The 13,139-nt window shown below is 40.5% G+C and overlaps 1 protein-coding gene across 2 annotated transcripts in view; it reads left to right on the forward strand.

Moving 5' to 3' along the window:
• Nucleotides 1-11,791: 11,791 nt before the first annotated feature.
• Nucleotides 11,792-13,139, forward strand: part of LOC133631543 (tropomyosin alpha-3 chain-like) — a 37,467-nt gene continuing 36,119 nt past the window's right edge. The window contains exon 1 of one of the 2 annotated variants that reach the window (XM_062023842.1): nt 11,792-12,056. In XM_062023842.1, coding sequence (XP_061879826.1) covers nt 11,943-12,056 — 114 coding nt within the window. In that variant the 5' untranslated portion in view covers nt 11,792-11,942. The remainder of the gene's footprint in view (nt 12,057-13,139) is intronic. The other variant, XM_062023841.1, reaches the window with a different exon arrangement.

The following is a 13,139-nucleotide window of genomic DNA, read 5'->3' on the forward strand; positions in this document are numbered from 1 at the left end:
CATTCCTCTTTTGTTATCCTTCGCTTATGGTGGAATAAAAGACTATTTTTGGAATTTGGCCTCTCTGGTGTTTCCGGGATGTCCTCTGGAGTGAAAGTGTACCACTATTGTATTGTTATGCACACAATATTTCTTATCTAAAAGTTGTTTATTTTATGTTTGAAAAGGCATGTTGTCATGTGATGGCAGTCTTCCACCACGCTCTGACGAAAGGATTGCACGCTTCCTCTTTTATTCGGACTTTCCCTGATTACATGGCAACAGCTGTTTCTATAGGGAGAGGGGGTCGTAAACAGCCGTTGCCCTCAGTCACAAAACAGTGCAAAGAAAAGATGCCTGGAGCTTGCGTCAGGTCCCGCCTCCTCTCTGCTTTGTAGATCTCGGGTCAAGACAAGATCTTCGTGTCGATTACAATAGATCAAAGAAACCGACACCTTCACGTCGCTTCCCATCGCACACAGTGGAGTTTTACAAGCCTTTTGCTTGGTAAGATCAAAGACAGCTTTTGTCCTCTCGCCGGGAACTCATGGAACCAGAAAGTAGATACAGGGTGTCGCCTCCAAGGTTTCTCATTGTTATCCCATTGGGTTGAGTTTTTCCTTACCCTGATGTGGGATCTGAACCAATTGTTATGCACACAATATTTCTTATCTAAAAGTTGTTTATTTTATGTTTGAAAAGGCATGTTGTCATGTGATGGCAGCTCTGCTGCTGCATGTCTGCTTTTTGTTGCACTGCCTGGTTTTCAGGTCAGGGGGGCGGAGCCACCTTCACGCATACCTGATACCCATTTCCTCCGGACCACCTAAGCTCTCCAGTCTATTTACTCGGCGCCAATGGATTCCTGATCTTCCAGTCGTATTCATCTCCTCTCCACGGATGCTTCTCTCTTGTTCCTGTGGCTCTGCCGTGTCGCGTTAACCGTTTCCTCTCCACACCATTGGTGTGTGTTTTACCTTTCTCCACACCTTTGGTGTGCATCCTTAGTTGTTATTTCCTCACTTATTTTTTGAGTGCGCTATTCATTACTATTTTTATTACTATTTGTTATATATTTTATTATTTCTTCTCTGCTTTCGGGTCCCACTCCGTGGCACATTGTTAAAATGGTGATGTTTTTGGGGCGGGCCAAGCAACAATTGAATTTATTTCAATTAATTTCAGTGGAACTTGTTAATTTGAGATACAATCAATCAATCAATCAATGTTTACTTATATAGCACTAAATCACGAATGTCTCAAAGGGCTGCACAAGCCATAACGACATCCTCGGCTCAGATCCCACATCAGGGTAAGGAAAAACTCACCCCGATGGGATAAGAATGAAAAACCTTGGAGGCGACACCCTGTATGTAAGTTATCACAAAACTTTCTGGTTCCATGAGTTCCTGACGAGGTGACAAAAGCTGTCTTTGATCTTACCAAGCAAAAGGCTTGTAAAACTCCACTGTGTGCGATGGGAAGCGACGTGAAGGTGTCGGTTTCTTTGATCTATTGACCCAAGATCTACAAAGCAGAGAGGAGGCAAGCTCCAGGCATCTTTTCTTTGAACTGTTTTGTGACCCAGGGCAACGGCTGTTTACGACCCCCTCTCCCTATAGAAACAGCTGTTGCCATGTAATCAGGGAAAGTCCGAATAAAAGAGGAAGCGTGCAATCCTTTCGTCGGAGCGTGGTGGAAGACTGTGCAAGAGTACAGCCCGGACGTTTCCCCTCATTGAGCGAAATTGAATCCTGTCTCTGTTTAATTCCTTGCTTCTTGTCTGTTTAATAAATGTCATCAGTGTTTGAACCTAACATCTTGTAAAGGACATCATGTCATGGCTGTCGTGAGTTGCCAATCATTTCTACAACTCTTATGTTTTTGTGATGTAGTGATTGGAGCACATACTTGTTGGTCACAAAAAAACATTCATGAAGTTTGCTTCTTTTATGAATTTATTATGGCTCTACTGAAAATGTGAGGGTCAAAAGTATACATACAGCAATGTTAATATTTGCTTACATGTCCCTTGGCAAGTTTACCTGCAATAAGGCACTTTTGGTAGCCATCCACAAGCTTCTGCTTGAATTGTTGACCACTCCTCTTGACAAAATTGGTGCAGTTCAGCTAAATGTGTTGGTTTTCTGACATGGACTTGTTTCTTCAGCATTGTCCACACGTTTAAGTCAGGACTTTGGGAAGGCTTCATTCTAGCCTGATTTAGCCATTCCTTTACCACTTTTGACATCATTGTCCTGTTGGAACACCCAACTGCGCCCAAGATCCAACCTCCGGGCTGATGATTTTAGCTTGTCCTGAAGAATTTGGAGGTAATCCTCCTTTTTCATTGTCCCATTTACTCTCTGTAAAGCACCAGTTCCATTGGCAGCAAAACAGGCCCAGAGCATAATACTACCACCACCATGCTTGACGGTAGGCATGGTGTTAAAGGCCTTTTCTCCTCCAAACATATTGCTGGGTATTGTGGCCAAACAGCAACATTTTTGTTTTATTTGACCACAGAACTTTCCCCCAGAAGGTCTTATCTTTCTCAGAACTGAATTGCACCCATTTTGTCAAGAGGAGTGGTCAAAAATTCAAGCAGCAGCTTGTGGATGGCTACCAAAAGCGCCTTTTTGCAGTGAAACTTGCCAAGGGACATGTAAGCAAATATTAACATTGCTGTATGTATACTTTTGACCCTCACATTTTCAGTACAACCATAATAAATTCATAAATGAACCACTTTAGTGACTCTGTATTGTTTTCCATTGTATTGGAACACGACTATGATATGTTGTGATATATTAACCATCCATCCCTTTTCGACCTGATAATGCCTTTAAGGTCAGCTGGAGCCTATCACAGAAGACTTTGGGGTGAAAGGCCAGTCAATGTGATGTATTATATAATATATATTATTTCTTTCCTGGCATATTTTAGCTTTAGCCGGTAGCTTTTAACTGATTTTTATCGAATGAAGCCAATCGGCTTTGTCATTGCGCACAACAGGGAGACTTAAAGGAGAAATGTTTTACATTTCCAGGGTCATCTGGTTTGATCAAATGGTCCATTCTCCTTTTTCCAGAGCACTGGATATTTTCGCAGCACACATATTTCAGTAATTATGTATTTATTTGCCAGAAAGTCAGTTACAGTGCAACCTGAAAAGTCTATTTCCTACTTCCCAGAGACAACAATGGGGATAATTTATTGCCGGTTCAAGCAGAGGACACCGTAAAAGCTTCTATTGACAGCACAGGCAATGTTTTTTAAGTCAGGTTTTATCGTTCCTAGTTGTCAAAGTATAAAAAGTTACATGATAATTCAAACACGTTTAAATGTAAAAAGAAGTTAACCTGTGTTTAACACTAACTCGTAAAAACAAAACTTCCCGTATTACGACAACGGATGAAGGTAGAGCATTGCAGGAGCACATTACCCATCTCGTTCAAATGTTTCTGTTGTAAAAGTGTAAAAAGAAGTTAACTACAGTTTATTAGTAAGACATTGAAACCAAACTACCCATTTTCATGAGAAATTACAAAGGTGCAGTCTTGCAAATTCGCCTCATGCATCTTATTTTGAAACATTTTTGTGCCGTTCAAGTGTAAAAATAAGTTAAACAGGGTTTAACTATAAAGGCATTGAAAATCAACTTCTAGTTTTATGACAAATGAAGAAAAATCAGAGGATTAAAGGGATTGAAAAATCCTTGTGCAAAAATGCATCTTATTTTGAAACATTTTTGTGCGTTCAAGTGTAAAAATAAGTTAAACACTGTTTAACTAAAAAGGCATTGAAAATCAACTTCTAGTTTCATGACAAATTAAGAAAAAATCGGAAGATAGAAGGGATTGAAAAATGCTTGTGCATCTTGTGCAAAAATGTATCTTATTTTGAAACATTTTTGTGCCGTTCAAGTGTAAAAATAAGTTAAACGCTGTTTGATTAAAAAGGCATTGAAAATCAACTTCTAGTTTATGACAAATGAAGAAAAAAATCAAAGGATTGAAGGGCTTGAAAAATGCTTGTGCATCTTGTGCAAAAATGCATCTTATTTTGAAAAATGTTTGTGCCGTTCAAGTGTAAAAATAAGTTAAACACAGTTTAACTATAAAGGCATTGAAAATCATCTTCTAGTTTTATCACAAATTTTAAAAAAAAATCAGAGGATTGAAGGCATTGAAAAATGCTTGTGCATCTTGTGCAAAATTGCATCTTATTTTGAAACATTTTTGTGCCGTTCAAATGTAAAAATAAGTTAAACACCGTTTAACTATAAAGGCATTGAAAATCAACTTCTAGTTTCATGACAAATGAAGAAAAAAATCTAAGGATTGAAGGGCTTGAAAAATGCTTGTGCATCTTGTGCAAAAATGCATCTTATTTTGAAACATTTTTGTGCCGTTCAAGTGTAAAAATAAGTTAAACACAGTTTAACTATAAAGGCATTGAAAATCAACTTCTAGTTTCATCACAAATTTTTTAAAAAAATCAAAGGATTGAAGGGCTTGAAAAATGCTTGTGCATCTTGTGCAAAATTGCATCTTATTTTGAAACATTTTTGTGCCGTTCAAGTGTAAAAATAAGTTAAACACGGTTTAACTATAAAGGCATTGAAAATCAACTTCTAGTTTCATGACAAATGAAGAAAAAAATCAAAGGATTGAAGGTATTGAAAAATGCTTGTGCATCTTGTGCAAAAATGCATCTTATTTTGAAACATTTTTGTGCCGTTCAAGTGTAAAAATAAGTTAAACACAGTTTAACTATAAAGGCATTGAAAAACACTGCACTAGGAGACAGTGTCATTGGTACACTTTTATTTCCAAGGCTCTTCTGGGACTATTAGTACATAGATTACACAGAGAAGTACTAACTATTATGTACTGAGATCAGCTGTTGCTCTATGTCCACTTCGCTCGCACTGAGCTGGGGGAAAAAACTTTTGTTTGGAACATGTTACAAAGAGACTGAAAGCCGACTGAATTTGTATTAAATGCTTTTAAATCTGCAACTGTTTTACTAGATATCCATTCTGTCATTAAAATGTGTAACTTTGCTGCCTCTTGGCCCAGGTTTTTAATCACAATGGGATTGTTTTCCCCCTGGTTAAACAAAAAGTAAAAAATTGAATTAAAAAAGCGGCCTCACGCGACATTTTTACACATTTTTAAAAGTGTAGAAAGAAGTTAACTTGGTCACTTCCCGTGTCCACTTCTTGTAGGGGACCTCGCTCACGCAAAATTAAAAAAGCTGAAGAGCTGAATACGAAAGGAAGATGTCTTCATGTAACATAAACGCCAGGTTTATATTCAGATGTCGCTTATATGGTCACTGGCCACTTTTCTTGTCGTCTTTATTTTTAGAGCGGGCAGCTGGAGCCAGAACGCCACGCACACACATCAGCGCTGATATTACACGCACGCACATGCTCGCCGCTCATAAGGATTGGTCATTACAGTACATATCATAGTGACATAATGCCTTTATTTCTTTCACAGAAAAAGAGTAATTTGTATTATTTTTAAAGTAGAGACCACACAAATGCACTCTTCATTAGGGCAGTGTTATTCAAACTAAAAAGACATTGTAGACTTACATCCTCTATTAGGGATGTTCAAAGCTGTAAATAAAGTTCTTCCGAAGGACTTGCAAAAGTTATTTGTGTTCACGTCTTAAGATGAGAACCACAGAAGGCCGTATGACTTTTAAACATCCGAGAGTGCGAACAAATTTGTTGCTGCTGTGAAAAGCATGTCATTAAAAAGTTGCAAGAGTTTGAATTTAAAAAGAGTGACAAAAAGAGACAACTGGAATTATATCAAACTGATTTTTGGATTTTGATTGGACGTGTCGTTGTGAAAATGCTTAAAGGAAAGTTAAAAAGTATGTTGGAGTTCGGGGTGTTGCTGGAGGGAACAGTGATAAAGTCATCTAAAATAATTGGTGTTAAAAAGGGGGGAAGATAAATGCCAGGTTCAGACACTGATGACATCTATTAAACAAAACAAGAAGCAAGGAATTAAACAGAGACAGAATTCAATTCAGCTCAATTGAGGAGAAACGCGTGGACACTGTACCCTTGCACAGTGTCGTCCCACGCTCTGACGAAAGATCGTACGCCTCCTCTTTTATTCGGACTTTTCCCTGATTACATGGCAACAGCTGTTTCTAAGGGAGGGGGGGTCGTAAACAGCCATCGCCTTTGGTTACAAAACAGTTTAAAGAAAAGGTCGTCAAACAGTTCAAAGAAGTGGTGCCTGGTGCCTGGAAAATTCAAAAGTATGTTGAAGTTTGGGGTGTTGGTGGAGGGAACTGTGATAAAGTCATCTACAATAATTTGTGTTAAAAAGGGGGGCAGATAAATGTCAGCTTCAAACACTGATGACGTCTATTAAACAAGACAAGAAGCAAGGAATTAAACAGTGACAGAATTCAATTCAGCTCAATTGAGGAGAAACGCGTGGACAGTGTCGTCCCACGCTCTGACGAAAGATCATACGCCTCCTCTTTTATTCGGACTTTTCCCCGATTACATGGCAACAGCTGTTTCTAAGGGAGGGGGGGTCATAAACAGCCATCGCCTTTGGTTACAAAACAGTTAAAAGAAAAGGTCGTAAAACAGTTCAAAGAAGAGGTGCCTGGTGCCTGGAAAATTCAAAAGTATGTTGGAGTTCGGGGTGTTGGTGGAGGGAACAGTGATAAAGTCATCTAAAATAATTGGTGTTAAAAAGGGGGGAAGATAAATGCCAGGTTCAAACACTGATGACATCTATTAAACAAGACAAGAAGCAAGGAATTAAACAGAGACAGAATTCAATTGAGCTCAATTGAGGAGAAACGCGTGGACACTGTACCCTTGCACAGTGTCATCCCACGCTCTGACGAAAGATTGTACGCCTCCTCTTTTATTCGGACATTTCCCTGATTACATGGCAACAGCTGTTTCTAAGGGAGGGGGGGTCGTAAACAGCCATCGCCTTTGGTTGCAAAACAGTTAAAAGAAAAGGTCGTAAAACAGTTCAAAGAAGAGGTGCCTGGTGCCTGGAAAATTCAAAAGAATGCTGAAGTTCGGGGTGTTGGTGGAGGGAACAGTGATAAAGTCATCTAAAATATTTGGTGTTAAAAAGGGGGGCAGATAAATGTCAGCTTCAAACACTGATGACGTCTATTAAACAAGACAAGAAGCAAGGAATTAAACAGTGACAGAATTCAATTCAGCTCAATTGAGGAGAAACGCGTGGACAGTGTCGTCCCACGCTCTGACGAAAGATCATACGCCTCCTCTTTTATTCAGACTTTTCCCCGATTACATGGCAACAGCTGTTTCTAAGGGAGGGGGGGTCATAAACAGCCATCGCCTTTGGTTACAAAACAGTTAAAAGAAAAGGTCGTAAAACAGTTCAAAGAAGAGGTGCCTGGTGCCTGGAAAATTCAAAAGTATGTTGAAGTTCGGGGTGTTGGTGGAGGGAACAGTGATAAAGTCATCTAAAATATTTGGTGTTAAAAAGGGGGGCAGATAAATGTCAGGTTCAAACACTGATGATGTCTATTAAACAGACAAATAAGCAAGGAATTAAACAGAGACAGAATTCAATTCAGCTCAATTGAGGAGAAACGCGTGGACACTGTGCCCTTGTACATTGTCGTCCCACGCTCTGACGAAAGATTGTACGCCTCCTCTTTTATTCGGACTTTTCCCTGATTACATGGCAACAGCTGTTTCTAAGGGAGGGGGGGTCATAAACAGCCATCGCCTTTGGTTGCAAAACAGTTTAAAGAAAAGGTCGTAAAACAGTTCAAAGAAGAGGTGCCTGGTGCCTGGAAAATTCAAAAGTATGCTGAAGTTCAGGGTGTTGGTGGAGGGAACAGTGATAATGTCATCTAAAATATTTGGTGTTAAAAAGGGGGGCAGATAAATGTCAGGTTCAAACACTGATGATGTCTATTAAACAGACAAAGAAGCAAGGAATTAAACAGAGACAGAATTCAATTGAGCTCAATTGAGGAGAAACGCGTGGACACTGTGCCCTTGCACAGTGTCGTCCCACGCTCTGACGAAAGATCGTACGCCTCCTCTTTTATTCGGACTTTTTGCTGATTACATGGCAACAGCTGTTTCTAAGGGAGGAGGGGTCATAAACAGCCATCGCCTTTGGTTACAAAACAGTTTAAAGAAAAGGTCGTAAAACAGTTCAAAGAAGTGGTGCCTGGTGCCTGGAAAATTCAAAAGTATGTTGAAGTTCGGGGTGTTGGTGGAGGGAACAGTGATAAAGTCATCTAAAATATTTGGTGTTAAAAAGGGGGGCAGATAAATGTCAGGTTCAAACACTGATGACGTCTATTAAACAAGACAAGCAGCAAGGAATTAAACAGAGACAGAATTCAATTGAGCTCAATTGAGGAGAAACGCGTAGACAGTACCCTTGCACAGTGTCGTCCCGCGCTCTGACGAAAGATTGTACGCCTCCTCTTCTATTCTGACTTTTCCCTGATTACATGGCAACAGCTGTTTCTAAGGGAGGGGGGGTCGTAAACAGCCATCGCCTTTGGTTGCAAAACAGTTCAAAGAAGAGGTTCCTGGAGCTTGGGCAGGCCCTGCTTTCTCTCTGCTTTCTAGATCTCGGGTCAAAATAAAAACTTCCTGTGGATTACAATAGAAGAAAGAAACCGACGCCCTCATGTCGCTCCCCATCCTACACAGTGGAGTTTTACAAGCCTTTTGCTTGGTAGGATCAAAGACAGCTTTTGTCCTCTCGCAGGGCGAGGTGAACCCAATGCAACACAAAGTTTTTGTGATAACTTCGATACAATTATTCTGACAATAAATATAAGGTTATTATTCTTCCATCTGCTCCTTTCTGATCGTGGAAATGTATAAGAAACAAAAACAATGAAAGTGTCAACTGCATATATATGCATTTTCATGAAGGGAATACAAAGAAATGATGATGAAATTCTTTCTTCTATTGTAAGCCACAGGCAGATTTTATTTTGACCCGAGATCTACAAAGCGGAGAGAAAGCAGGACCTGCCCAAGCTCCAGGCACCTCTTCTTTGAACTGTTTTACGACTTTTTCTTTGAAACGACCTCTTCTTTGAACTGTTTTGTAACCAAAGGCGATGGCTGTTTATGACCGCCCCTCCCTTAGAAACAGCTGTTGCCATGTAATCAGGGAAAGTCCAAATAAAAGAGGAGGCGTACAATCTATCGTCACAGCGTGTACAGTGTCTACGCGTTTCTGCTCAATTGAGCTAAATTGGAATTCTGTCTCTGTTTAATTCCTTGCTTCTTGTCTTGTTTAATAGATGTCATCAGTGTTTGAACCTGGCATTTATCTGCCCCCCTTTTTAACACCAATTATTTTAGATGACTTTATCACTGTTCCCTCCACCAACACCCCAAACTTCAACATACTTTTGAATTTTCCAGGCTCCAGGCACCTCTTCTTTGAACTGCTTGACGACCTTTTCTTTCAACCGACCTTTTCTTTGAACTGTTTTGTAACCAAAGGTGATGGCTGTTTACGACCGCCCCTCCCTTAGAAACAGCTGTTGCCATGTAGTCAGGGAAAGTCCAAATAAAAGAGGAGGCATACAATCTATCGTCACAGCGTGTACAGTGTCTACGCGTTTCTGCTCAATTGAGCTGAATTGAATTCTGTCTCTGTTTAATTCCTTGCTTCTTGTCTTGTTTAATAGATGTCATCAGTGTTTGAACCTGGCATTTATCTGCCCCCCTTTTTAACACCAATTATTTTAGATGACTTTATCACTGTTCCCTCCACCAACACCCCAAACTTCAACATACTTTTGAATTTTCCAGGCAACAGGCACCTCTTCTTTGAACTGTTTGACGACCTTTTCTTTCAACCGACCTTTTCTTTGAACTGTTTTGTAACCAAAGGCGATGGCTGTTTACGACCCGCCCTCCCTTAGAAACAGCTGTTGCCATGTAATCAGGGAAAGTCCAAATACAATGATGATTGTGTATGTTAGTTATCCTACTATTTAAAAAACGAACTCGACCTTTTCTTTGAACCAACCTTTTCTTTTAACTGTTTTGTAACCAAAGGCGATGGCTGTTTACGACCCCCCCTCCCTTGGAAACAGCTTTTGCCATGTAATCAGGGAAAGTCCAAATAAAATGATGATTGTGTATGTTCTTCACTGATATCCACATCTGCTCCTTTCGGATCATGGAAATGTATAAGAAACAAAAACAATGAAAGTGTCAACTGTATATATATATATGCATTTTCATGAAGGGAATACAAAGAAATGATGATGAAATTCTTTCTTCTATTGTAATCCACAGGCAGATTTTATTTTCACCCCAGATCTACAAAGCGAAGTGAGAGCAGGACCTGCCCAAGCTCCAGGCACCTCTTCTTTGAACTGTTTTATGACCTTTTCTTTGAACCGACCTTTTCTTTGAACTGTTTTGTAACCAAAGGCGATGGCTGTTTACGACCGCCCCTCCCTTAGAAATAGCCGTTGCCATGTAATCAGGGAAAGTCCAAATAAAAGAAGAGGCGTTTTATCTTTCGTCAGAGCGTGGGATGACACTGTACAAGGGTACAGTGTCTACGCGTTTCTCCTCAATTGAGCTAAATTGAATTCTGTCTCTGTTTAATTCCTTGCTTCTTGTCTTGTTTAATAGATGTCATCAGTGTTTGAACCTGGCATTTATCTGCCCCCCTTTTTAACACAAATTATTTTAGATGACTTTATCACTGTTCCCTCCACCAACACCCCGAACTTCAACATACTTTTGAATTTTCCAGGCACCAGGCACCTCTTTGAACTGTTTGATGACCTTTTCTTTGAACCGACCTTCTCTTTGAACTGTTTTTCAACCAAAGGCGATGGCTGTTTACGACCGCCCCTCCCTTAGAAACAGCCGTTGCCATGAAATCAGGGAAAGTCCAAATAAAATGATGATTGTGTATGTTAGTTATCCTACTATTTAAAAAACGAACTCGACCTTTTCTTTGAACCAACCTCGTCTGTTGTGTCCTTGGGCAAGACACTTCACCCTTTGCCTCTGATGGCTGCTGGTTAGCGCCTTGCATGGCAGCTCCCGCCATCAGTGTGTGAACGTGTGTGTGAATGGGTAAATGTGGAAATACTGTCAAAGCGCTTTGAGTACCTTGAAGGTAGAAAAGCGCTAAAAAAGTATAACCCATTTATTATTTATAACCTTTTCTTTGAACTGTTTTGTAACCAAAGGCGATGGCTGTTTACGACCCTCCCTCCCTTGGAAACAGCTTTTGCCATGTAATTAGGGAAAGTCCAAATAAAATGTCAGTTCTTCACTGATATCCTGCTATTTAAAAAACGAACTCGTGCACGGTCAGCGGTCCCTTTTCGTACAATTACAGGAAGCACAGCTAAATAAAGTCAAACTAGCAATTAGCCTCAAGGCAGTTCATCTCTGATGTCTCAAATGCAACTGTTCCCCCGTTGGCCGGGATCATTTTTCCGTCTGTTTTTGGAAGCAACTCTGCTGTTGCATCAACATTCCTACGCCGGTACACGCTCACTGAGATATGCAAACAAAAAAAAAAAAGAAAAGAGGTGGGGTGAAATAAATGAGCATGGTCCTTGTAAAAGCGCTGGACCAAATAAGGAGATGTGCTGCATCCTGCCAAAACATGGTCCAGACGCATTTGAGAGGTGAAGTTTATATCAAGGGGGTGGAGGAGGGGTGGGGGCGAGGCGGACGAGGGGAGGGTCAAATGTTGGGGTCGTCACTGGAGAACAAGGTATGTCTTCCAAAGCTCCAATTTAAATCACACACGGCTCGGGCAGAACCCTCAGTTCGCATCCTCCTCCTCCTCAGGTCTCTCCTCCTCCTCTCTAGCTCCTCGCCGTTCTCCGTCTGCCACAGCCGCGAGCCGCTTTTTTCGTTTTCTCCCCTCGTCGACGCGTGAACCTCTCAGACAGCCACCATGGAGGCCATCAAGAAGAAGATGCAGATGCTCAAGCTGGACAAGGAGAACGCCCTCGACAGGGCGGAGCAGGCCGAGGCCGACAAGAAGGCGTCGGAGGAGAAATGCAAACAGGTGGGAGTTACGGAAAAAAGCGTATTTGTGCAGAATGAACGTGGTCAAATAGTGACGGGGTGCACAAAGTGTGGCTCGGGGACCACACTTTTTTTTTAAAAAACCTCTAAAGCCCCTTTTAGCTCTTATTTCCAAAATTGTGTACACTACTGAATTGGGGTCTTATGGCCACTTATGTGGACACTTATACTGCCATCTGGTGGTGTCAAAAGAGTATAACATACAATGGAATTTGGAGGGAAAAAAAGTGTAAAAATAAGAATTAGCATGTCACTAAACATGAAGTACACGTGTGTGTACTTATGGACTAAGTACATCATATCAAAAGATGATTCTTAGTTTTTATTCCAATTCGGGTCCAGTAAGCCCAAATAGCAAAGAGAAATTTAAAAAAAAAAAGCATGTAAACAAACAGCTTGGGCCTTTATTAATATTCTGGAAATAAAATTAATGTTGTGTAAGAGAGGTTTCTTACCTGCTCTACCTTCCTGGTAGAGAAGGATGCTGGCAAAAAAAATTATTATGACACATATTTTTCATTTCACTTTAGACGCCTTATAGTATCTTGTCATTTTTTTCTGTAAAAAAAAAGTTTAAAAAATTAAGGAGGCCATTAGATGTAAGTCTTCTACTCACAAAAAGGGTGAAAATGTGTTACTTTTCGGACAAATATACCACTTTTTAAACGCCGTAAGTCTGGCAAAAGTGGCTAAGAAACACCCGTGGCAAACACCTTTAGAAGGTCGACAGGCGGGTCGAGTTTGAGTGGAATTTGTGAAAAAGCATACTAGATCGGTAAATTGTCATTTTATTTGGACTTTCCCTGATTACATGGCAACAGCTGTTTCTAAGGGAGGGGGGGTGGTAAACAGCCATCGCCTTTGGTTACAAAACAGTTCAAAGAAAAGGTCGGTTCAAAGAAAAGGTCGTCAAACAGTTCAAAGAAGAGGTGCCTGGTGCCTGGAAAATTCAAAAGTATGTTGAAGTTCAGGGTGTTGGTGGAGGGAACAGTGATAAAGTCATCTAAAATAATTGGTGTTAAAAAGGTGGGCAGATAAATGCCAGGTTCAAACACTGATAACA

The sequence above is a fragment of the Entelurus aequoreus genome, linkage group LG16 (genome assembly GCF_033978785.1).
Source record: "Entelurus aequoreus isolate RoL-2023_Sb linkage group LG16, RoL_Eaeq_v1.1, whole genome shotgun sequence".
Lineage (NCBI taxonomy): Eukaryota > Metazoa > Chordata > Actinopteri > Syngnathiformes > Syngnathidae > Entelurus > Entelurus aequoreus.